Below are 26032 nucleotides of genomic sequence, written 5' to 3'. Positions count from 1 at the left end.
TCAGAGTGGGCTTAGAGAGGGGCTGGGCTCACCCTGGAGTCTGCAAAGGGCTGTTTTAGTCAGGAGATTTTTGAGAGGGTAGCTCCCATTCACCCACCTGCCTGTGGAATTTCATAAGCACCTCCTTGAGTAACTCACACATAAGAATTCTGTTGAGTCCAGAACAGACGTACCCTGCAGATTTATACTCACTAGTGAACAACCTCAGGCAGAGTATTTCCACTTTTTAAAGTTCCTTTACTATGGGCCATAGACACAAATGCCACTGGTGAAAAAAACACTACCCATTTAAAGCTCAGGGAATGTGGGACCAGCATTCATGAAAACCACACTCACCCTCTGCTCAGAAACATCCCTCTCGGCCACTCCATCCTCTTGTGATGCTTCTGCTGACAGTATTTCCTTTTCTTTGTCTAATTCTTGCTGTTTTTGCTGTAAATGCTGATGAAGGTTTAGCACGGCAGCCTTTAAGTTCACCAACAGGTCTTCCTTTTTCTGGTTCAAACTTATAATCTGTTTTTCAATATCTTCCATTTCTCCCTGTGCAAAAAGAGCATTTGCATTGCTTTAGGATGTCTGAGACCTCGGCATGCCCGTGGGGCCTGCTTCCATGGGTACAAGGGATGAAGAGTTTCATGAGCTGTTGGTGTGCACAGCCAGGAGCTACTCTCTGGTACATTGTAGTTCTGCATCCCAGCTGCATTTCCCAGTCCTGGGGAGGGTCTACAAGCTCCCTATTGGAATGCCTTAGCCTCATTTTAGATCTTGTTGGTCAATCTCTGGGAGTGTCAAGCTGAGGCTCAGAAATTTGTAACAAGCTCCACAGGTGACTGTAATGTGTGCCCAAAGTTGGGGGCCACTGACTAGTGGCCACAGAACTGACTGGCCAGAACCCACGGGCCTAGGAATCTGCACGTTAATAAGTGCCCCAAGGGATTCATGAGCAGACTAACATTTGGAAACCACTGAGAGAAAACAAAGTTAGAAATCATACATCTTTGTTATTGCTTTTGAAACCTTCTTCATTATTAATGAATTGATTTGCTTTTTTTCACAGCCAAAGCTTTCTACCAAATGGGAACAAAAAACAAAGGTACCATGAAGCGTAACTTACTATGGAAATGATGGACAGATGAGTCCAAGCTTCATAATGTGACTTTGAAACTTTGTATGGTGGATGTGTGAGAATATTTTTCCTATATATGGTAGAAATGTAGATGCCCACTGTCAGCCTATGAGGATCATAGAATTATACATTTGGAAGAAGTAGCAGGTGTCATCTAGTCTGACACCCTCTTCTCTAGCACCCCGAAAGGCATTCTTCCACTTCTGCCTTAACTCTGCATTAAGTGCCGCATCAGAAGACAACATGCTCCTTCGTAGCAAACCTCCATGTATGCGAATTCCATTCCTTATGTATTCTGTAAACCCCTACTTGTTCATGCCTCCCGTTATTCTTCTGATCCATCCATCCATCCTGCAGATACTCATGGAATCCTTCATTATTTTACAGACACAGAAGCTTAGCATGTCTGCACCTATATGTGAGAGTTGTGAAGTCCAGAAAAAGAAGGTGACTTTGCCCAGAGCCGCAGCTAGCTAGAGACAGAGCACAGACCAGGCTGCCTGACCCCCAGCCCCACAGCTCTTCAGCGGCTGCACACCTTCCAACTCCAGTACCCCTGTTCTACCTGAAGTGCAACTTCTTGTGACCCCTGTCTGAAATGATCATTGAATTAAACTGAGAAAACACTAAACTTCACAGCAGTAGTGTCTACCAATGAACGTTAACACTACAGCCATTAGAATGACCCTCAGAGACACAGAGCAGCCTGCAGAGCCACCACGGCCAAGGCACAGTGGGGCCCTGAGCGGCCACTCTCAACATGGCATCCACCGACCCCCGCGGGCTACACTATGTGGGGTTGAGGTAATTTTTATAATAATACTAACATGTTATTTGATGGTTTTCACTGTGTTGACATTCTTCACTGTGTTATTTTTCATTGCAAAAGCAATGGTAGATAAAACTACTGGCATCTTACATGAATCGGGCAGGAACAACAGCTATTTTAGTGGTTATTAGATTCTTCACTATACTGGGCCCAGCACAAATAACACCCTTTTAATTATAAAATCTTTATCATGAAATCATAAGCATGTAATTCTGTAACATGGCTCCATCACACTCAAACACACCATATGACATTTTAGGTGAAATGTTTAAATTAAAACTATAAATTATTACACCCACATTATTACCCTACTGACCACACATAAGTAGGCCTTATTTCTGCCAGACACTGTATGATGGCCAATAAGTCCATTTAGTTTTTTTCCATAAAATAAAATACATTTTTTTTTCATTTTCACTAGTAACTTTATTGATTTGGGTATTTTGAGTATGCCAGCTATTTCCTGCAGGGTATAGTGTTGATTGTTCTCAATTAATGTCTTGGTTTGATCACTATCAATTTCAACTGGTCTGTCTAACCATGAAGCATCATCTGGCGAGAAATCTCTAGCACAAAACTTCACAAACTACTTTTGACACGTTTGATCAGTCACTGCACCTCTCCACACACTGCACAAATCTTTGAGTTCCAGTTGTGTTTTTTACCTTTCTTGAAATAATAAAGCATAATATGCCAAAAATGTTGCCTATTTTCTTCCATCTTTAATATTAAAATGGCTACACAAATATTCACTAATTTTGATTTTTTAAATGCATGCTGATATGACAGCTGTCACAATTCAATCCAAAATTGTTTTGAATGAAATTAAAGACAACTAAGTGCTGCTAGAACCATCTTAAGGAAAAAAAACAAACTTTTTCACCAACACAATAGAAAAGGCCAGTTTCACTTAAGAATATCCTTGATAACATGTATTTTTAATATTCTGTATGACAAAGTGAAAAGCATACTTAAAGGACTTCTGCCACATACCAAAGTGTAAGGGTTAAGGAAAAGCACTTGTGTAATTATTTGAATTTCTACTTGAACTGCCAGTTTTTTTTTTATAGAACATATTTTACTTGAAAAAAAAAAAGTTGGTCAACTATATTTACGTATGTAAATAAAACAAGATTATCCTAAAGAGATACATGTCAACAAATGTAAAAGTTTTAATATCAATTACTGAAATGTGTCAACATTTGGACAGGCTGTGTAACCAGTGAAACAATTATTTTCCAAAGGATCGAGCATGATGTCATAAAATCACGTGGGGTGAAATATCCATTCAAAGTACAAGGTCGGGCAAAAGTATGTTCACAGTTGTTTGTATGGAAAATAATAAAACAGTTAGTAAACAATAACACAAGAGTAAACTCTGGGTTTCATGTACTCACAACTATAAACCTATTTTTGCCCCACCCTATATAGGACAGACCGGTGGGTTTTAATGCAAGATATGAAAAGTTCCCTGGCATGGCCTCGGATTCCAAACTTGTAACTTCCACCTACTGGAGTTTAGTGTAGTTTCAAAGAATATCTACAATCATTCAGAAGGGTCATTTAAATATTCCCTTTTCTGTGTACATGTCTTGAGAGGTTGGGGTGTTTAACATACTTGAAACAAAACTACACAGCTTTGCAGATCAAACGCAGAAACAGACGAGAATCTAGCTGTCATTCTGACAAGCTGAACATTATACAGAGATTTGCAAAAATGTAAAACAACGTCACTCTTCTCACTACACATTCTTTTGGGAAAATATAATTTCTTCCATAAAACGCTATTATTTCTATTCACATGTAATGGGTTTATGATTGTTACTTTAAAATAACTAAACAAATAGTTTTATACTTCTGAGTTTTAGTTTCTATATTGGTAGATATAACTCATAAATTAAAGCTCTTCGTTGGGGGGGTCCTCAAACTTTGAATGTAAAGGGAAATTTGACATTTTTATAATGCTGAGTCTTTATTATTGAGTCTGCCTATTGAGCCCATTACTTAACAGCTGTGTCACCTTGAGTCCCTCTGTACTTCACCCTTGAGGTTAAGTGACTTGCCCTTGGTTCACAGTGAGCAGGTAGTATAACCTGGCTTGGAATACAATAGCAATCACCTGCCTGCATGAACGTGATAGCAGGAAAAACTCGGCTCTCTACAATCCTTGCCATACAATCAAGGGTTTTTTTTTTCTAATTTTTATAGAAGTTCTGATTCAAAAACAAAAGCTGAATGAAACCCTAGCAGTAGAGGGTTAACATGCAAACCTGTGTAACTGGGTCCACCTGACACTGTTAATTATGTTTCATATGGAAATACAGCTTGGTCTATAGAACTTTTAGTACATGGAACTTCATTACAGCGGTGTCCATGGTCTTTACCTCTGAAGGCCAGCCCCCACTGTGTGACCCCTCTCCCAGAAGCTAGCCAGAAAGTCATGTTGTCCAAATATTCTGTGGTACATTAGCTTTTTTGGTACCAGAGCAAATTCTCACCAATATGCAATAGTCTGAGGATAAGGGCATTGAAGGGCCTTCCACTATAATTATTTTCACCTCTTTTGTGAAATAGGAATGGAAAGTGAATACACACATAAAATACTTTCAATTGGAAGAGAAGTGTAGGAAACAGACTATTCTATCACAAAGGCTTCTAGACACCAACACCTTAGTACATGATTGTTGAGCGAACTGCTGGGTTGCAGAATGAATGAAGAAACATACCTGCACTTGTGGCATATGGGCAGCTTGTTGTGGTGACATATCTTCACGGGAGAGCTCAGCTGAATAGTTACTTAAGATCTGCTTCAAATTTTCTATTTCCACATCACATTCATTAGTCTGTTTTATGACTATCTAAAAAATAACCCCCCAAAAGAAGAATTTTTGTCATATCCAAGGAAGAGATCAATGGGCTACTTCCAGTGTCTAGCCCCATCACCAGCTCCAGTCAATGACAGCCAATATGCACCCATACAGACTTCAGCAGGAAATGGCAGCCTAATATCGAGGACAACATCTGCAAAGCTACCCCTGACCTGCTTGCCCTACTAGATGCCCGGGCACCTAGGCAGTGCTTGAAGTGGAGGTCTATATAGACACATGTTTGCTCTTATGTGTTTTCAGTCCAGTGGGCTTATTCTGGGAAGCATTTAATAACAGGTTAATGTAAAGTTGCTAAGTTTTATAAAATTATTGATATGTTATATATGTCATCTGAGGACATTTTTTTTTTCATTGCTTTTAGAGAGAGGAATGAAGAGAGAGAGAAACATCAATGTGAGAGAGAAACATCAATTGGTTGCCTCCTGTACACACTTGGACCTGTGATTAGACCTACAACCTACGTGTATATTCTGACCAGGAATTGAACCCACAACCCTTCAGTTATAGGACAACACTCTTACCAACTGAGCCAACACTGGTCAGGGCACATATGCCATCTAAATACATTTTCCATGTGTGGCTTTCCACATAGAAAGTTGGCATTACTGAATCAGAGTAGAAAAAGCATGTAATTTGAGATACGACAACTTTTCCTCTTCCAGCCACATCCTCACCTGGTATCGACTGGATCAGTAATGTATATTTTATGAGTAAAAGGTTCGGGGTTCCAGAGCAGTCTGAGTTGGCAGAATAAAGCAAAACTAACCAGAACAATACCTGGAGCCTCACATTAAGCGAGCAGTAGAGCTCAAAGCTATCTGTGGCCCTGGCTGGCGTAGCTCAGTGGATTGAGCGCAGGTTGAGAACCAAAGTCTCGCAGGTTCGATTCCCAGTCAGGGTACAGGTTTGGGTTGCAGGTCATGACCCCCAGCAACCGCACATTGATGTCTCTCTCTCTCTCTCTTTCTCCCTCCCTTCTCTAAATAATAAATAAATAAATAAAATCTTAAAAAAATTTAAAAAAAAAGCTATCTGTGGACTAAATGGCAAGTATGATGAAATAGAGAAATGAATTTCAAAAGCAAGTTTAGCTATTTGCTTGCTATGGTTCACAATGAAGCAAAATGTCTTTTAAACTACAAAGCTCCTGGCCAACACAGAATTCTTCCATGTATTTTGTTTAATATTTAACCATACTTTTAGCTTCAGGCTGGAAATGAATAACTCTGTTCGCTGCACACACCTGTTCCCCAGCCTCTCTAAAGAGCAACATCCCATGACTTGCCCCCAAAGTAATTTGTCTTGTTTTCCGCAATGAGGGCACTTCTAATATCTAAAGTAGGAATTAAAATAAATGTACCGTATTCTAATGCTTTTCATTACCACCGGCTTACTTAGCTTTGAATTATATGAGATGACATCTGATTTCCACCAATACAGTAAGATGGAAAATTTCAGTGGCACAGTTTGATACCTAATTTGGCACAAAATAAATTTTGTCTTCTATTTCCCCCTCCTATTCATCTCGTGAAGAAGTCACTTTCGAGCATAGTTAGGACTGGTCTTTTCCTGACAGGAGACCAAGAAGCACAAAAAGATTAAAAATAATAGATCAAATTTTATATCTTTCTCTTTTCTTCTCTTTATTCAAAAATAGTATGTTGAGTACCAGATCTTTTTTCTCCCTGTGGGTGCCAGGAAATGACATCAGCAGATCAGTAGAGCCAGGTCAGGGAGGCTACAGGTTAAGACTCAAACCAGAGACTACAGTGTCCTTGAATCTTAGGAGAACACAGTGGTCACCAAAATGTGAATAAAATTTAAGAGGGAGAAATAATTTTCTTCCTACAATCAGGTGGTAGTTGGGAAAAAGGAAAATAAACCTTTCTTCCTACCCTGACCCATCTAATCAGGAAAGGCAGGCAGAAGGGGATTCTACCAAGAGCTGAAAAAAGTCTGTGGAATTTCAGGCTCTTTGGGAAATTTCTGTTCTTGTGAGTTCTTGTGCGTGGCTGTTGATCTAGGAACACAGACCAAAGTGAAAAGTAATTTCTGTCTAATGATGATGGTTGTCTTGAGACTGGAATCAAACAAAATGAAAAGAAAAAAAACCCCCAGGAGACTGAAAGGTCAAACATTAGAAGAAAGAGACCCTGATCTGGAGACCACCACCAGGAATCTAAAAACTCAAACACCTGTCCCATTGGTACACAAAGGAATCTCAACACAAGTTAACTCGGTGTTCTGTTAGCAAGTTGTCTACCTTCTGGCACTAGTGTCCTTATAGGTAAAAATAAGATGACAAAGTGCCTACTTTCCTGTACCAAATACCTGAGAACAAAATGAGACGATGAAGAGGAAAGTGACTGAGATGCGAAAAGAAATTATCACGGGAATGGCTACTGTCAGAGTCTGTGGGCCCCGTGAGACCGCAAATGCTCTGTTCAAGTTCAAACCTCTCCCCTCACACTGGACCCACGCAGGTCTTCCACAGCTGGAGAATGGAGTGAGACAGACCGTAACTAGACTTCAATGTCTGTAACCGGAACAAGGGTAAAAATGGAGAAAACTGACTTCAACCCCATTTCCGCAAGAAGGTACACCCCTACCCCAAATGCCACTTCCCGGGCAGCAGCACTGGGAGAGGCCAGAAAGAACCAACATGGGCAGCATCTCGCTGTCATGGGAATCGGACCTGCCCGACCAGTGAAAGTGAAAACGAGGCCAGCCTTCGCCAAATGTCTTTGTCTAGTAAGTTGGCTGTCATCAGAAACCACTCACCTTTAACAACTCATTTTGTTCGTGAGTCACATTTTCCAAAAGTTTTATATCTTGTAGAAGCTGATTTGTCCGCTGAAACACAGGCAGAGGTTTCATTCCTGTCTGGGGTAAACTCAGTTCCACTTGGTAAGACAGTATTTCAGCAATGGTTTTCTTCATAGGGTGTATATTTTCCAGTATGACCTTAATTATATCAGATATGCATGGTTCATAAGTGGAAAAAAGGGCCACTGTTACACTGTTAAACCTACTTATTCAAAAGTATAAGTGTATAATTTAGTCTCTAATCTATGATTTTGATTTTTAAAACATTTCCTTAGCTCAGAGTGAAAAAGATTATTCTATCACTTGTGATCCGGTTATTAAAGTTCTCATGGAAGAATGAACGTCTGGGGCAAGAGTGGCCTCCCAGCGCCAGGCGATGCACTCGGACCGCCCTTGCCTTCCTTCTCCCCTCCTCCCTGCCCGCCCTACAACTGTTGTTTTGCTTTGTGTGCTATCACCAGGCAGTGAGCTGTGGTAACAGCAAGTACTGCATCTCACTCTTGTAACAACCGCACCCAGCACAGGCCTGTTTCTCAGGAAATGCTTATTGCATTGAACAGAACTGTCGAGTTTTATAAGTCCCAGAGGTATAATTACTTTGCTTTAATGACATCTGATTCACAGAAACCTGGATTTACATAATCAATTAATAAGAAGAGAGTATTATTAAATACTTCATATGTATCATTTCATTTGATCCTTACAACTACCCTGGGAGGTAGGTATCAGAACTTCCACGTCATAGGCAAGGAAAGTGGATTCACAGCAGTTGGAAGACCAAGGTGAAGGTGAGAAAAGCAGGGCTGCGATTAGAACCCAGGCTGCCTGACCCCAAAGCACCCGGTCCTAACCACCAGGCAGAATCAACATCTGCGTACTATTTAGTGCTAAGGGCTCTGTATGCATTAGAATAGTCCAACATAATCACTGCAATACCAGTGTGCAGATACGAAATGTTATAAGCATCTTAGGTGGGGCTGGAACTCAGTTCTCCTGCCTTAGAGCCTTAAGCTCTTGGACTATTAAACAACTAAATTTGACTTGAAAGCAAAACTGCCAAACTTTGAAGTTTCTGGAAGAAATTAAATGAAAAATTACTTATAGGAAAATTATATTTATATAAATAGTACTATATGATTTAAAACATGATATTTATAGACATTAGTATCTCTTTCAACGTTTTTTTAATCCTTACCCAAGAATACGTTTGTTGAATTTTAGAGAGGGGGGCAGGGAGAGGGAGAGAGAGAGAGAGAGAGAGAGAGAGAGAGAGAGAGAGAGAGGTTGTCTCCAGGACGTGCCCTGACTGGAGATCAAACACACAGCCTAGGCACGTGCCCTGGTCAGGAACTGAAACCACAACCTTTTGGAGGATGGGATGACGCTCCAACCAACTAAGCCACCTGGCCTGGGCCATATCTCTTTTGATTTTATTGTGCTATTATTCTAGCAAGACTAAATACTTTTTATTACATCATATTATTACATATCTAAAAATAAACATAATAAATATTATGAGAAAATAAATAATGATCCAGACTTACCTCCCCATGCTTAAGTTGTTCTTCAGGTGAAAAATCAAATATTTCTTTAGATAATAGGATAGCTTTGATTTTTGAAACTCTTTTCTCCATCGACTTTACCTCAGTTTCAACGGCAACCACATCCTAGAATTTCAGAGAAAAAAAAACTCATGCAGTATAAGCTGCGTACATCTATAAGACACAATTTATTGCCATTCATTCTATTCTAACATTTAACTAAAATGTATTTGCCATTTCTATACCTCTTAAAGACTAAACAAGTGCTACTCAGATACTGTTAACTGTTTTCCATAAAAAAATGCTATTCTATTATTAGCAGACCACACTACAAAGCACTGCTTACACACTATTGAGTTAAAGATCCTCATAAAGCCACTTTTCAATTACTTGTACTCTGAGAACAAAGGTACAGATGCTTCTTGACTTATGATGAGGTTACGGCCTGATAAACCCATTGTAAATTAAAAATATCATTAAGTAAAAAAATGTATTTAATACACCTAACCTACTAAACATCACAGCTGAGCCTTGTATGTGCTCAGAACACCTGCATGAGCCTACAGCTGGGCAAAACCATCTAACACAATGAATACACAATCTCAAGCACTGACTGTTTACCCTGAGGACAGCGTAGCTGATGGGGGGGTTGGGGGGGGGGCAGTGGTCATTGCTTCTGTCTAGCATCACAAGAGAGTAACTTACCTCATGTTGCTAGCTGGGAAAAGATCAAAATTCAAAACTTGAAATATGGTTTCTACTGAATGTATTTCACTTTCTCACCATCAAAAAATAAAAAATAAAATCTTAAGTGAAACCATTGTAAGTTGGGGGCCATCCATAGTATACATCAGAATTGGTTTTTAGGTAAAGTCTCAATGATCTACAAACTCTTTAGATTTATCTTTGGAATGTGTTTAAACACTTGAACACAAGTGAGTCTCACATTTTAAAAATTCCCACCACTGTAAGTAAAATGATAAAGTTGCCCTTGGGAGAGAAAGGAACACACAAGGAGCTGGAAAATGGACGGGATTTTCCTGCTGATGGCTTGTTGCCATTTGAAAAGTTGTTACTTTATAACTTCAACTAATTTAAACAATAGATCATTTGTGCAGTGGTTATTCTCTTAACCACATCAACCTCTAGAGCCTGGACAAGAACCTTAAAGTGAAATGCTACAACATGTGCTATGAAACCCCCAGGGTGAAATCCACTCACACCGTGAGGCGCCTTCCAGCCTTTAGCAGCTCTCATGGCAGACACACTGTAGCAATACAGAGGCACAGCTAATAATGACGGGGACAGAAAAAACTACATAGAAATAGACTAAGGGCTTCAAATTACAGCAGTTTGGACCATTCAACAGAGGACAAACAGAGCAATCAGCAAGAAAAGCAGTAAGTACAGTCAGTAACTTTATAGTGATGTATCCAGACTATGAGGAAAAGTTAAAGCATGTTGAAATTATTTTCTGCACCTTACATTGAAAAAGGTATATAAACATATACAATGTATTTTAGGACATTTTTCATGAAAAATTGTAGAAGCTTTCAAAGCTTCTACATTGTAAAGCTTTGTAAAGCTTCTACAATTGTAAAAACTTTGGAATAGGCATCACTAACCAAGAATATGTAACAATTACTATTCCCCGAAGTTATGTAAGTGTGGTACACGGAATGTAACTGAGGAAGAAAAGGTAAATAGGACTAGCTTTCTCTACCCTTGACATGGCACTCCATCCTTATTAAATACCACGCATGGTTCAAGCTGAAGTAAAATATTAAAAGACCCAGTAGCCAGCATGCCCCAGCCCCTCAGAAAGTATTTGCCATTGGTGAAGACTTGGGAGGTTATATGATTTAATTCCCTCTCTGCTGACGGTGCCTGTAAATCCACGGTATCTCCTCTCTGACAAAGAGAAAACACTGAGCACATTTGATCAGGATTCTTCCTTTGAACATAAATGCAAAAATAAAAAGTACCAGATCAACGTGTCTTCATAAAATTAGTTAACAGGATTACTCTAATTTACTAAATGAAATATAAATTAAAAATAAGAAATCACATCTTTATAGTTCCAACTTACATCAGCCATACGCTGAAGCTGTGGAAGGCTTTCCATGATGTTTTGTTGCAAAGCTGCTACTTGACGACTTAGCTCTTGTATGGACTGTGCTAAATCATCCGTTTCAAAAATCACTGACAAGCCTGCCAGAGCTGTGAAAACTGAATGTAAACAATTGTGTTTCTGTTCCGAATCTTCCAAAGCCATCTACATAATGAGAAACAAGGGGGAAAAAGAAACATTAAGATACTGAAAGTTGACAAAAATTTAAATCCAAGAAAATTTACATTTGTCTCAATATATCAAATTCCTGGTTATTTCCAGTTACGTAATAAAACCCTGAACACTATTGCTGATGGTAGTGGATGACTTCAGAGTGTGTAACAATTTTTTTTTCATCTTCGGCTGAGAATGTGTTTATTCATTTTAGAGGTGGGTGGGGGTTGAGAGAGAAAGAGAGAGGAACATCAGATGTGAGACAGAAACGCTGACCAGGTGCCTCCCATATGTGCCCTGGCTGGGGGGCGAAACCCGAAACCTAGATATGTGCCTTGCCTGGGAATTGAACCAGCAACCCTTTGGCATAAGGGAAGACGCTCCAACCAAGTGGCCAGGGCCACAGTGTCTACTGATTCTGGTGGGCTTGCAGCACCCATTTTGAACCACATAATCCCGCTCCTCTGCCACCATTAACAGGTCCAGGAACAACTAACCTGCAGTCCTTCCCTCTGGAATTTGAACCGGGGCTTACTGATTGACCTCTAATAAAATATGGCAGAAGCAATGTGGTGTAATTTCCAAGGTTAGATCATCCAAGTCTGTTTCTGTCTCAGGAGCTCTCTCATTCTCTTTAAGATTGTTTATGGAGAGAGGGACCAGCTGGCACGCCATGAGGCAGCCTTGTGTACGCAGGTGGCTCTTCCAAGGCCTGCCAACACCCCTGTGGAGGAGCTTGGATATGCGTCCTGCCGCCTCCCTCACCCAAAGTGAGCCTTCAGAGCAGACCACAGCCTTGGCCGACACCTCGACTGCATTCTCATGGGAGCCCCTGAGCCAGAAGCACTCCGCTAAGCCCTGCCTAGATTCCAGACCCACGTTGACTGAAAGGTAACAAATGTTTGTTGTTTTAGGCTGCTAACTTCTAGAGTAACATGTTACAGAACAATAGATATCGAATATGTAGACCAATCCTTGAACAACCCAAATGTCCATTAACTGGTGAGGAGCTAAACATATTATGTATTTACATTAATAGAATACTATTCAGCGATCAAAAGAATAAACTACCTATAAACCTAACAACCTAGATGAACCTCAAAAACATGATGCTAAGTAAAAGAAGTCAGGTACAAAAGACTACATACTATATGATTCAACTTATAGAATATTGTACAAAAGGCAAAACTGTATGAATAGAAAGCAGGGAGCACGTGCTTACTAGGGCTAAAGATGGGGGAGGGGGCTGACTGCAAAGGAGCAGGAGGAAACTGAGGGGAAACTCGGGGGGATGGAAATGTTCTCTATGTCAGCAGTGGGGGCAGTGACACAGCTGTATGCCATCACCACAACTCACCTAAAAATTTCATCTAGCTGTACTGTATGCAAATTATACCGCAACGAAGCTGATTAAAAAATAAGTTGTTTTCCTACCTTTCAATGAAATTTATGTTTCCATGATTCTTAACTACATAGCAGTTTTGGGTTATAAACAGCATCTTTAGGTTATAAAAACCTATTTTAAATAATACTATCCAGATAGAAGGTTATAATGCAATTAAAACAGATTTTTAAAGCTTAGTGGAAAGTTTTGATACCTTTAAAAGTCATTTTAAAAATCACTCCTGGTAGTACCTGAAAAATGCAAAAGGGTATCCTAAAATAAGACAACTATTTTAAAAAATAAAGATAAAATGGGGTATTCACATATGAACAGTTATTTGAGACTTACTTTCCATTTGGGGGATGTATTAGGATACAGTCTGTGGGAAATCATCCTGCACCTCCCCGTGTCCCTACTTCTAGCTCACAAACTAGAGTTCTACTCAGCGCCAGCTCAGAAAGGCCAGCGCATGAGAGATACTTTCACACTTTTACATTTGTGTCAGTAGGTAGCAAAGTCCAATTGCTTTTGCCTGAGTTCATTCTTACACAGTGTTTTTTTTAAAAAAATCTTATAATAAGCATTTGAGGGAAGAAGCATTATTTTTCTCTTCTGTCTTTGCAAACTCCTTAAAATGATGAAAAATGCAGGCAATTTAAAATAAAGGGGGATGTGGAAAGCCAACCCAAGAGGCGGGGACAGAAATCACAGGGCAGGGGAAGAAAAGGGACAAATGGGTAAAAATGTAACACCTTTATGCCCTGCCCGCACATCTCCAAAACCGGGGAGGTATGAAGTCAGTTGTTCACTTAGGAACACACTGTGCTATTCTAAGGACATAAAAAGGAGCTGGATCAACCTTGAGGTCTGATTACTCTAAAAATTGTTACAGAATAAACCTTTTCCTAAGAGATTCTTACTGGTGGCTAAATATGCCTTCATAATAAAACTTCAGCCAACAGTTGGCACCTGGAAGATCTCTGGCAGTCATGACCCGGAGGAAGAAAATGGTTTCATTTGTCTTTGCAAGCTAGCATGGAGGCACGGGGCACCTGCAGAGTGCCCGGGAGTACAGGAAATTTGGGATTATGGCATGGTAGAGTGGGAAGGAACCAGATTAATTTTTTTTAATGCTGTGTAACTAATTACCACACTTAGCAGCTTAAAATAAACACAAAGGTATTATTCTCATAGGTCCTATGGCTCAAGAGTCCAGGAATAGATTAGGTCTGAGTCTTCTGCTCAGGATGCTAACATGGCTGCAATCAAGGTGCCATCTGGAGCATGGGTTTCTCTTCCAAGGTCATGCAGGATGCTGGCAGAACTCAGCTGCAGGGCTGAGATGCCAGCTTTCCTGCTGACTATGGACAGGGGGTCACTCTCAGCTTCTAGAGGCCACCCTGGGATCCTAGCCCCACTGCCCTCTCATCACATGGCAGCTTACTTCTTCAAGCCAGCGGGAGAATCTCTCTCCAGTCTGCTTCCAGGAAATCTTACAACTATACAACCATGACTGATCCTGTATTCACAGGAATGATCACCTCATTCCCTTAGCAGTACAGTGATGAAACCTAATCAATGGAGAGGCTAGTTCATCACATACTCATATTCTCACCCACACTCAAGGGGAGGGGATTATACAGTTGTGTACATCAGGGAACAAAAACATTGGGATCCATTTTAGAATTTTGCCAGCCAAAACCATCACCACTCAGTGCAACGTTCTTATTTCACTGATGGGGGAAACCGAGGTTCATGGAGAATACAGTAAATTACCCCAAGAGTCAGGTAATATAGGGGTCCCCAACCTGTTAGGAGCCAACCAGCAGGAGGTGAGCAGTGGGAGAGTGAGGAAAGCCTCATCTGTATTTACAGCTGCTCCCAGTGGCTCACGTTAAGGCCTGAGCTCCGCCTCCTGCCAGATCAGCTGTGGCATTAGATTCTCATAGGAGCACGAACCCTACTGTGAACTGTGCGTGTGAGGGGTCTTGGCTGTATGCTCTTCATGAGAATCTAATGCTGATGATCTGAAGTAGGACTGAGATGGTGATGCTAGCGCTGGGGAGCGGCCACAAGTACAGATTACCATTCGCAGAGAGGTTTGACTGCACAGAGACCATAATAATTCAACTGCTTGCAAACTCATATCAAAACCCTATCAGTGAGTGGCAAGTGATGATTAAGCTGCATCTGGCCGCAGGCTATAAAGCTATCCCCTGCCAATCCCCTCCCTGGTCTGTGGAAAAACTGTTTTCCATGAAACTGGTCCCTGGTTACTGCTGACATAGTAGATACCAGGACAGAAAGAACAAGATCCTGGTCTCCAAAATCCCTGTCTACAGCCTGCCACCCTTCCAAGCATCCTTCTGCCATTTGGCACAGTTGAAGATATGGTGGTTTTTCAGGGGAAAAAAAAAGGTGGAGGAAGCACCGTGATGGTTAGCTAAGCCACTGATCATGATGCAGATTCTGTGGCACGCAGGAAGCATGGGAAGAACACTTACCTGAAGGGTGCTAGCATGGAGACTCAGTGCCTTTGAAGAGGCATAGTCGGCAGGGTTAGCCAGCAAACGACTGGTATTTTCTATCCAAGCCTCAGTACTCTTCAAAAGATCATGATATTCCTCCATCTTGACTGTGGCCTGTGGAAGAAAAGTTGTAACAAACTCAGTCTGACTGATGCCTCCTACTTGATTTGAATGAAGAACTTGAGGCTGTTAGTGGTCTGTCAGCCCTGCAGGGCTCCACACCCCATGGCTGGGGCCACTTGCCCCCTCCCCTCCAGTTCCAAACCTGCCAATCTTAAAGACTAATCCAGACCACAGCTGAAAAGGACTTAAAAAAGTTCCACCCCAAAGCCAGGGGCCTTGGCAAGGGTTCTGAGTTAGTCTTGCAACTAGTCTGGTTCCCACAGTATGCTTCATTCTGAAAACTGGATTTGTACTTTGTCCTCCTGTCCGGGGCCTTGTCCTATGCCATCCCAGCTCCTCTGAGACTAGGACCCTGCCTCACCCTTGTTCGGTCACATATCCAACACCAGCCACCCACCCACGACCTCTGCTTAAAGGGGAAAAAGGAGGTGTCTTGTTCTGACATTCCTCCTTGTTGCTAGTGCCCTTCCTGAACTCCCGAGATTGCCTGCAGGAAGAGCTGTGCTGGGGCTGACTCTTGGATACCTGCCTCTGCCTGCCCAGTTAGACTTCCTGCCTGTCCCTTCAGTGACTTCTGTCCCTTGGGTGCCCACCTGAACCTACTGTGTGGCTCTAGCTTCAAATTCTAAAACTGGCAATCAGAGGGAAACTGGATACCTCTGAATATATGTTTTTATTTGTTTTAAACCGATCTCAACACCGCTACACACTATGTGCCATTATCACATGTTACCACCGCACCTTATTTAACTGGGAGGTCCTCGATTCTGCTCTCTGGGATACTTGCTGATACTTCTGGAAAGGAACCATCAAGTTATCCATCCATTCTTGAGCCTGTCCTGGATCCCCTTCCACAATGTCATGTACTTCAGAATCCAGCTCATTGAGCTTGGAATGCCAGAGGTCCAGCTCGTCCCACATTTTCTGGACAAGGAAATCACACGTCAATTTAAACGCAGGTGTCATGGTGTATTGTGGTAATTCCTGGTGTTCACATGCTATTTGCACAGTAAATGCTACCAAAACACCACCACAGGCAGCTATTCACGTGTGCTTAGGAATCACTGGCGACCTAAACTGGAAAACACTCTTTCTGAGGTGTCTCGACTCTCACAGTGCTCATTTCGGTACAGATGAGCTGCAGGAGAGCAGACAGACCCGGACATTCACAGAGATGAGGGCACCAAGCAAGGGCGACGCACCCTCATCTTTCAAGAGTGTTAATATTATGTTTATAAAGGGCTTTAGCTAATATTTAAACCTATTTAGATCAGCACATACATATACTTTCAAGAAGGCAATTTTGATCAAGTACAAAAATGAAACTAATAAAAATAATGTATCTGCTTACACTCAGGATTAATGTGGCGGCTGTGCATTCTAGCCACAGGTAACAGTAGCATCTGCTTTGGGTTCAACAAACTGACAGGCTAGGTTCAAACATTTCAAAGGTAAAAAATTTAAATCTTACTTAATATTTGCTTAAGAACATAATTTCTAGAAATGAGAAAATCTTGTTGCTTAAATTAGATTCCTCTATTTATTAAGAGTCTGACATTTTGCCCAATGGTGAACATATTCTGACCTATTTTTTAAAGTCTCCATTCACATTAGCAAATTTCCTTAAAATGTAGATTAAAATAAGAATGCTCTCTAGTCGTGCCCAGTGTGGCTTAGTCAGCTGGGTGTCGTCTCACAAAGCGGACGGTCACCAGTTCAATCCCCGGTCAGAGCACAGGCCTGAGTTGTAGGTTCGGTCCACACCCCGCCTGGGTGCGTGCAAGAGGCAGTTGATCTGTGTTTCTCTCTCACATCAATGTTTCTCCCCCTCCCTTCCTCCCTGCCTTCCTCCCTCCCTTCCCCCTCTCTAAAAATAAATATATCAAAAAAAAAAATCTTTTAAAAACCGCTCTCTATATGTAGAGTCTACTTGGGAGTTAAGAGGAAAAATATTATGTATATATACAGTTTTACCTAAGACTTTATTTCTTAAGACATTTTACCAGGGAAAAAAACTGGAATTTCTATTTTCCTATTCCCCCTTGCAGTCTAAAGAAAAGCTGCTAATGCTATTGTTTAGCATTATTCTTTAGTATTCTATTGAAATACTTTTTACTGTTATTGCACTCTTATTTTTCAATTACAGTTGACAATCCTATTGAAATTTTTTAATCCAATGAGTTTTATAAACATTCCATATTTTAATACCCAACATATTTCACTTTAGAAAACCAAAGGTTCTAAGAAATGCTCAAACACAGAAACATGTTAGCCTTTGTTTTATATATATTTATATTTGTGCATAATATTTTTATATAGTCTTATAAATATTAGATCTTCACTCTCCTTTACTTGTGAAAAGGCCAGTTCACAACCATAGGCTCTCAGGGGGTTGGGTATATTTTCACCTTGAAAAAACTGAGAACAATTCTTAAATGTGACATTCTCTACCAAGCCAGTGTAGGTGGTGCCCTTGGTAAGGGTGGCCTGTGGAGCTGGGCCAGCATCCCTGTAGTTCAGGCTACCCCGGAGGGCACGCCCTGTGATGATGACAGATGAGCAGGCAGAACACCAAGGGTGAAGGAAGTGCACGGAGGATGTTACCTTTTGAATTTCTTGAGCTTTCTCGATATTTTTGCTTTTCTGCTGCAACATCTTTTCAACATTATGAAGTCCATTGTTGATTTCATCTATTTTTCTGCTCATTGCGTATGATGGTGAACTTTTCAAGACTTCACTGCTAATCTGTTACAAAGGGAGAAAGACATATTTTGGTTTAGAGATGTTTCCTGCACTGTAGTCACGGGTTCAAATGATAAAAGGGTTAGTCCCACTGTTATGTGCTTTTGTTATAAAAATTGTTTAAAGGTCCCCTGTAAACTTTCAAACCATGCTGGCTAATGTGTTAATGAGAGGGCACATTAGCAGGTGAGGAGATGGCAGCTGTGCTGACCCAGTCTGTTAAATCCAACCTAAAGAAAGGAAAGAAAACCGACAAACACAAATTTGTTGAATGTAATCCACAGCATATACTTACAGATACACGCGTGCCACATGGGGCACAGCAATCGAGCGGACTCCCGGAACACACCCAGTGGAGCAGATGACAAGAAAGGATTCCTGAGAGGTAAACTATTCATTACACAGTCTCTCCATTTTACGAGGAAATCCTCTGTAAAGAACTGTTTTCAATAAAATCAAATTTCTTCTCCAGCTGATTCAAAAAGTTGTAATTCCCGCCTTAATATTCATTAGGGTAAAATAACCTTGAGGACATTCAAAGCTTAGTTTTCTCTGTGGGAAAGTTTCCAGTGTGTTTTCACAGCAGTCAGAAATCTAGCTGCTGAACAGTGTCACTTTTTATCCAAATGATTTTCTTAAAAAAATTACTTAGGTTAGGAAAGATACAGGAATGTTGAGTGTGCCATTTTTCAAATGCCTGATTAGTTCATGTTCCTTTTTTTTCCCTTCTTTTGGCTACATTGATAAGGTTTTCTTCCAGCAGCCACTGAATAACTAAATAATACTTTCTGCTTTTGTATCATTCTTTAATTTTTTTAAAAACTACTATATCTGTATAACCACTGAGACTAGAACATTCCAATAAAGATAGTAAGCAGATGCAGAAACTAAACAGAGGCTGGATGACTTGTTTAAATTAAGGTCACATGTCAAGGTGACAGGTGACCTTGCCCCAAGAAGCCCCAGGCTGCCAGACTCTGGAATCCACGCTCTTTTCACATCAAGCTGTTGATACTTTCAATAAAATGTTTTTATTTCATAGACCACACCACACCACAGGCAAGACTTCTAGAAAAAAAAATTAATCCTGCAGTGGGTTTTTTGTTGCTATATAACTTTCTAGTCCTATGTAACAAATTTCCACAAAATGCAGCTTTCTGATCTTTCGGGCAGCTGTTCTGCTGGCAGGGACGGACACCACTTAGGAACCTTAGGAGAGACCATGACTTAGGGAAGTCACGCTACGGCCTGAACTGTACAGAACGGCACTGTATCTGCCGCCTGGAACCTTCAGACACACCCCACAAGAGAAATCCGTTGCTTTTTGTTACAAAGACGTAAGCTACAGTTGAAAGTTTCAACCTTAAGTTGAAAAGACAGATTTTGATTATTAAGTCACTTTGTTAGGGATTTTCACACAAAGCATTCACAAGAACGAATTTAGTTTCTCTCAAAACATTTAGTATTCTCTGAAAATAAAATCAATAGTACGTGATTCTTGAGAAAGTACCTCATAACAGAGTTTATTGCATGTTAAATCAACAAGAGTTCTTATAAATATATATTAGGAGTTTATGAGATGTTTACATAGGTTAGCTAAGTTTGCATAGAAACCTGCATAGAAGTGAACTAAGTTTGAAATCTTATTTCTGTATGTGTATTTGCTATCTATTTTACTAAGTTAGAGATATTCTAGGCTTTAAAAAGCAATACAAAAATCTTTCTGTGGGTGCTAAATAGAACAGAATTTTGTTCTGTTGAATTTGGGCTGCCTTTTTACAATTCAGGAACATTGCCTTGCTAAACTTCTAAGTCTGTACTATGAAACATTTCCCACACATTCTTCTAAACTGGACTTCCAAATATAAAGATTTGCCCAGATATGATTTATGAGAATTGTGCTACCACCATCATTAGAAAGGCACTGTGCGTTAAGTGACATGTGAAATTTTTATTCTTATTGTTGTTGGTTGCTATTTCAAAACGTACAAGGAAAATGTGTTTTAAAACAAAGCATTATCCATGTCCATAACTTTAAAGTGGGTGTGCAGTTAAAAAAAAAAAAAAAACAAGTGAAAGTTAATACTTAACTATGTCTAAATACAAGAGAAGAAATACTAAACATCTTGACAACTAAAAATAAACAGATTACCTAATTTCTGTGTTTTCTGTCGCTTATTCAGAGCAATTGCATCTCAGTATTCAGTACACAAAATTATCACTTGACTAAACTGTATAAACATTATAGTTGAAACCAGGGCAAATAAAAATATGATACTAAATATTTTCTTTACATTCATTCAACTCCACAAATAACAACACTAGTGCAAACATCATTATTACCTTTTCTTCTACGTCTTCTAAAGCTTTCCTGCATTCTTCCACCTGGGACTCAATCTCTGCGGGAACTATGGTGTACATTTCAGAATACTTGATTCGGAGTTTTTCCATAATATTCTCAAAAGTTAGCTTCCCTTTCTTAAAACTGCTTTGAAGCTCCTGAAAACATCAAGAGAGTTTCAGTACTCACGGGATGGGGGAAGAGTTTAACTCTGAAAATAAAAGCGGCTTTCCAGCACATCCTTATGATTTAAATGCACAAATTTTGCATGACAAAACCTCGCTGTTGATACAAGCTGATTAAGCCTGAGAGATACTCCTTTTGGTCAGATGATGCTTTCTAATTTGTAAGAATTAAATTTGATATCTCTTCCCAGTGTCAAACCATTGTCCTGAAAAGACATTACAACATCTCCTGCTTCTAAAGTACCTCTAGGATTTAACTGTATCTCGGTGGCAGCCTCAATCTAAAAAGCTGCAAGTAGCAAAAAGTTTCAAAGTTTTTTTTGTTATTAACTTTGTTGCCATTTCTGTTTCTTCCTACATTATCATCACAATGATTCAAGGCCACTAAAAGCCCTTACGTTCGAAGCAGAAGTGTCTGCTTTCATGTAATTAGACAGCCCAGCAGAGCTCGACTTCTTTCAAACAGGAGAGTTCCAGTTCCAGGCAAAGAATGCGGGTTTCAGCAGATAAAAGAAACCTGAACAAATAGTCCATTGGTTGTGGCCTAGAAACAAAATCTGATCTAGGTTCTCCTGCACTAATTATAAAGGAGAAACTCATTTGTTTGGGAAGGTTTCCCAAAGATCAAGTGGAAAAATACTTTTTGACTTCGCTCTGGCTTTTGGGGCTTGTTTGTTTTTAGAGTAGCCGTGCAGCAGCCTTATTTGTGTTAATGGATTGAGTGAGTCATTGAACTGAAGAATGATTACAATTTTGAATGACTTCATGATGTGACACTCTTTTCCTTTTCTCAGTCCACAGCAGAGAGCGAATCTAGACAAGGGAAAGTTAGAGAACAACGCCAGGCAGACAAAGCTGGGGTTTGAGGTACAGTGTCACCCTGGTTTATCTAGACCTGGTCTGGGGACACAGAGCTTCACTCAAAGCTGCAAATAGATGGCGTCCCCTAGAAGACTGATTCCATGAGGGACAGTACGTTTCCCTTCTCAACACTGACAACCAACTTTGATTAACGACAGCATGCAACTTTTGAATAAACTTGCAAATATCATTTTTGCCTGTTACCATTGGACCCGAATAAGAGACATCCTGGGGGGTGGCGGGGGCGGGGGGGAGGAGTTCCCAAACGATGCTGTGATACTGTGATATAACATATACACTTGGTCTTCATCACTGGTTTCTGGCACAGCTTCTAAAATGCTTGACATTTCCTAAATGTAGTGAGAGCAGCATCTTTTGTCTATTTTTCAGCCAAAACCTGAGTTTACGCAAATGAGATGACTCTTGGGATGCCCCAATAACGATGTGACAGCTTAGAATGGGGGCTGGTTGCCAGAAGAACCAACACTTGCAGCCACACAGAAACGTCCCTTCCTTCATCAGGCAGGTTCTCCTTTCCTTTCGGTTCAAACGGGCCTGGTGCAGACCAGGAATGCCCTGACTCACCCCTTCCCTCTGCTGTGCACTTTTTTAATCATTAAGCTTGCAGGGCACTGAGGCTCTGGTCAGTGTCAAATAATCTCAGGAACAAAGTCTCAGGTCTGTTCACCCACAGAGACAGAGTTTCAGGGGAACTGGAGGTAACATCTAGGCCACAGCTGTGTTTCAGCTCTAGACCCAGAAAAGCAGACCGACTCCACCAACCACGTTTGCAAAGCCAGACAGGGCAATGCCGTGGCTGATGTCAGAGCCAGATGCACAGATCAGCTACCCCCTGCCCTAGTGCTGACCAATCAGTAGAGACTGCAACCCCGAACAGGGCCCTAACTCCCTCAGTCACCATGATTCAAGATTTTCCCCTGTATAACCCTCCCCTAGAAACTACCAGGGAGCCAGGTCTGAGAGCAACGCTGCCCTGTGATTCGCACCATTTCCTTAACTAACCTTTCGTTGCTACAAACTCCTGGTCACGTTTGATTGCACTTTGGTGCGTGCAGGGAACTGAACCCCTTTAGTTTGGTAACAGCTGGAATGAAATTTCTGCTCTACTTCCCATCCACTAGGAAGGGGAGAGGAGCCACTCAGGTTGAGTTAATCTCCAATGAACAGTAATTTAACCAATCATGCCTATGTAATGAAACCTCCATAAAAAGCCCTAACTGCCAAGGTTCGGAGACTTTTGGAGTTGGCGAACTCGTTGGGGTGCTGGGAGAGTGACACACCCAGTAGTGAGGTCTTAGAGGCTCCACACCCCTCCCCCCATTCCTTGCCCTATGCATCTCTTCCCTTTGGTTGTCCTTGAGTTGTATCCTGTATAATAAAACAATAACAGTAAGCAAAGTGCTCTCCTGACTTCTGTTTGAGGCATTCTACCAAATTATTGAAGCTGAGGAGGGAGTCATAAGAAGCCCTTACATAGACTGTCAGTCAAAAGTGCCAGAGGCCCGGGGCTTGCCCTTTGGTGTGTAAAGTGAGGGCAGTCTTGTGGGACTCAGCCCTTAGCTGTGAGGTCTGTGTTAACTCCTGGAAGTTAGTGTCAGAATTGAACTGAACTGCAGGACACCCGGTTGGAGTACAAGGAGCTGGAGAATAGGTTGGTGTGGGGTGTGTATGTTGCAGGCAGGGCGGAGCGGGAGGACCCACACATTTGCTGTCAGAAGTGTTGTAAGTAAAAACAGTTCCACCCTATCAGAAGTGAGACATTACACCCCACTAATGTGAATTATCTAACATGCTATTCAAGAGTGGTCTAAGGCCTTTGTTCACCAAACACATGTAAAATGTGGTCAAAAAAGGGCTGCTTGGTCCTTACCGGCCTACTCCCCAACCTGGTCTCTAACCTGCTCTCCGCCCTCCAGCCACACTGATCTTCTGTGGCTGTGCCTGCACCAGGCCACAGGGCCTTTGCACGTGCTTTCCTCTCTCCTGGACTGCTCCACTCTCGTCACTGAGTCACCTCCCTCCCGAGTACCTGCATTCAAGACTACAAACCTATACCAGCCGCCTTCACAAGTTCATTTCTGACTTACCTCGAACTGTTCTGCTTTCTCTAGGCCATCCTGTAGTTCCATATTTTGGAAAGAAGTTGTGATCTGTTGAAATAAACTCTTCAAAGCAATTATTTCTTTTGTGAAAGAATGTCGCTCTTGGATTTCATTCAGCAGCAATTCCTTATTTTCTTGAGCTTTCTGAAAAAGCCTAAAATACAGCATCAAAAAAAATTGTTCCTCTAGCCTGCTCATCTGTGAAATAGTTTTATTTCAACAAGATGTTCACATAGCTCACAAAATTGTTTTTTCTGAGAGAAAAGTACCAGTTTCAATGATTTATATACTGAACATATAAAGCATATATCAAATTCTATCACTCAATCAAAAACCTCTCCAAAACTTTAATCTCAAAATACCCTCTTTTCACACTTTATATAACACTTGCCATCTCTATCCTCTTTTTGGTGTAATCCTTGTGTTCAACGGAACACGGCGTTGAGGTGTGAATGGAGGCATGGGCTGGTTCCTGGGGATGGACACCCGCGCCAGCCTTTTTATCTCGGCCGACCCCGTGTGCTGTGCAGGTATGCACCGTATCCGCAGAGGAGTTGAAGTGACTAAATCCTTCCTGAGAGCTATTAATTAGGTAAGTATCTCTAGCTGTAATTTACTAGACACTTTGGCTCAATGCCTCTGCTTCTCAGCATTTTTTAATGAATTAATTACAGATGCAGACAGAGAACATGGCACGAAAACATTCACTGCAGTGCTTTATAAAAGTAAAAACAATATATATAATTTAAAGGTTGTGTATTGGGGGCTTGGTGAATAAGTTACTGCATATCCACATGATGAAAAACTATACAGCTATGTTTCAGAAATCATTCATGGCAGAGACAAACAAACATGATATGCTGATAAATGATTCAGCAGAATACAAAACAGTATAGTGCTAGGCTCACAATTTGTTTAAAAGTATAATTATAGTTAAAAAAGATGAGAAAAAGTGATTGGCAGTGGTTGTTGCTGAGTGGTAAAATTAAAGGTGGGTTTCATATAAATCTTTATAATGTCCCACAGTCTCTAAACTTCATATAATAAATATGTATTACTAAATTAAAACAACAGCAATCAGAATGAAGTGTATTCATCCTCAGTAATACCAAGATGAAAAACAGGTGCTTGTTTAAATTATCGTTATCAGTCTTTTCTATCCCTTTCGATTGCTGTTGATTCAACTCAATTCTGCCATATCATTTGTCATTATCCTGTAATATTTTATATTCTTGAAATTCAGTATTTTCTTAATTTTAAACCCAAAACTGTCAAACATGTTTCCTTAATAGTTTTTTTTTTTTTTTTTTTTTTTTTGTGAAATCTTACTTATCGCATCGTTCTTGCATAGATGTAATCTCCTGCAACGCCGGCACAGTCTGCACCGCGCCTGCGCTGTCCGCAGCGCTCTGGATGCTTTTGATGCGCTGAAGGAGCAGGGCCAGCGACAGCTGCTGCTTCTCCGCGTTCTCTTCGTATTGGCTTAAAGAGTCTGCTAGCTCAGAGAGTTCCGCTGTGGTGGCTGCCTCTTTTGTCTTGGAAATTTCAGGGAGTTCTTCCTGAAGATTATCTAAAATAATTGCTTCTCGTTCAACCTAATTCAAGAAACGAAAAGAGAGACCTAAAATAAGTAAAATGTAGTCTTACCATCTCAGGGCTGAAAAACATACCTTAATGTTTGTATACTGGTTTTCAACCATAACGTTTGTATACTGGTTTTTAAAGGGCTCTGAATGCCATAACCTACTGCAAGGTAATATTTACTTTTTACAGCTGGTAATATTATGCCTCCACTATCAGAATCCCGTAGCTCCCACCTATTGATCACATAGACGTGTGATTAAAATGAAGTATCGCGGTTATGAACTGAAGGAGGCACTGTTGAGTGATTTCATAAATAACTTTTCCTAGCCCTGGCTGGCATAGCTCAGTGGATTGAGTGCGGGCTACGAACCAAAGCATCGCAGGTTCAATTCCCAGTCAGGGCACACACCTGGGTTGCAGGCCATGGCCCTCAGCAACCGCACATTGATGTCTCTCTCTCTCTCTCTTTCTCTCTCTCTCTCTTTCTCCCTCCCTTCCCTCTCTAAAAATAAATAAATAAAATCTTAAAAAAATAACTTTTCCTTTAGACGGCAGCTGCAATGGGCATTGTTTCTCTGGAGATACCCACAGGGTAGTTAGAATGAGCTCCACCAAACTGCATCCACGCAGTATAAGCCTGGGCAACCACTGGATACTTTTTCTACAG

At 40.8% G+C, this 26032-nt stretch overlaps 1 protein-coding gene across 8 annotated transcripts in view; it reads right to left on the bottom strand.

The window, feature by feature from the left end:
* The window catches only part of SYNE2 (spectrin repeat containing nuclear envelope protein 2), a 293026-nt gene that overhangs the window by 97011 nt on the left and 169983 nt on the right, over positions 1-26032 (bottom strand). For all 8 annotated transcript variants that reach the window (XM_036010877.1, XM_036010883.1, XM_036010867.1 and 5 more), the window contains 11 exons: positions 25111-25376; positions 23767-23935; positions 20615-20770; positions 18134-18274; positions 16271-16453; positions 15383-15520; positions 11300-11485; positions 9214-9336; positions 7625-7807; positions 4682-4813; positions 337-540 (listed from right to left, as the gene is read on the bottom strand). In XM_036010877.1, coding sequence (XP_035866770.1) covers positions 337-540; positions 4682-4813; positions 7625-7807; positions 9214-9336; positions 11300-11485; positions 15383-15520; positions 16271-16453; positions 18134-18274; positions 20615-20770; positions 23767-23935; positions 25111-25376 — 1881 coding nt within the window. The remainder of the gene's footprint in view (positions 1-336; positions 541-4681; positions 4814-7624; positions 7808-9213; positions 9337-11299; positions 11486-15382; positions 15521-16270; positions 16454-18133; positions 18275-20614; positions 20771-23766; positions 23936-25110; positions 25377-26032) is intronic.

Source organism: Phyllostomus discolor, chromosome 1 (assembly GCF_004126475.2).
Source record: "Phyllostomus discolor isolate MPI-MPIP mPhyDis1 chromosome 1, mPhyDis1.pri.v3, whole genome shotgun sequence".
NCBI lineage: Eukaryota > Metazoa > Chordata > Mammalia > Chiroptera > Phyllostomidae > Phyllostomus > Phyllostomus discolor.
Note: the sequence above shows the minus strand (reverse complement) of the source record. Positions and strands in the feature narration are given on the sequence as shown.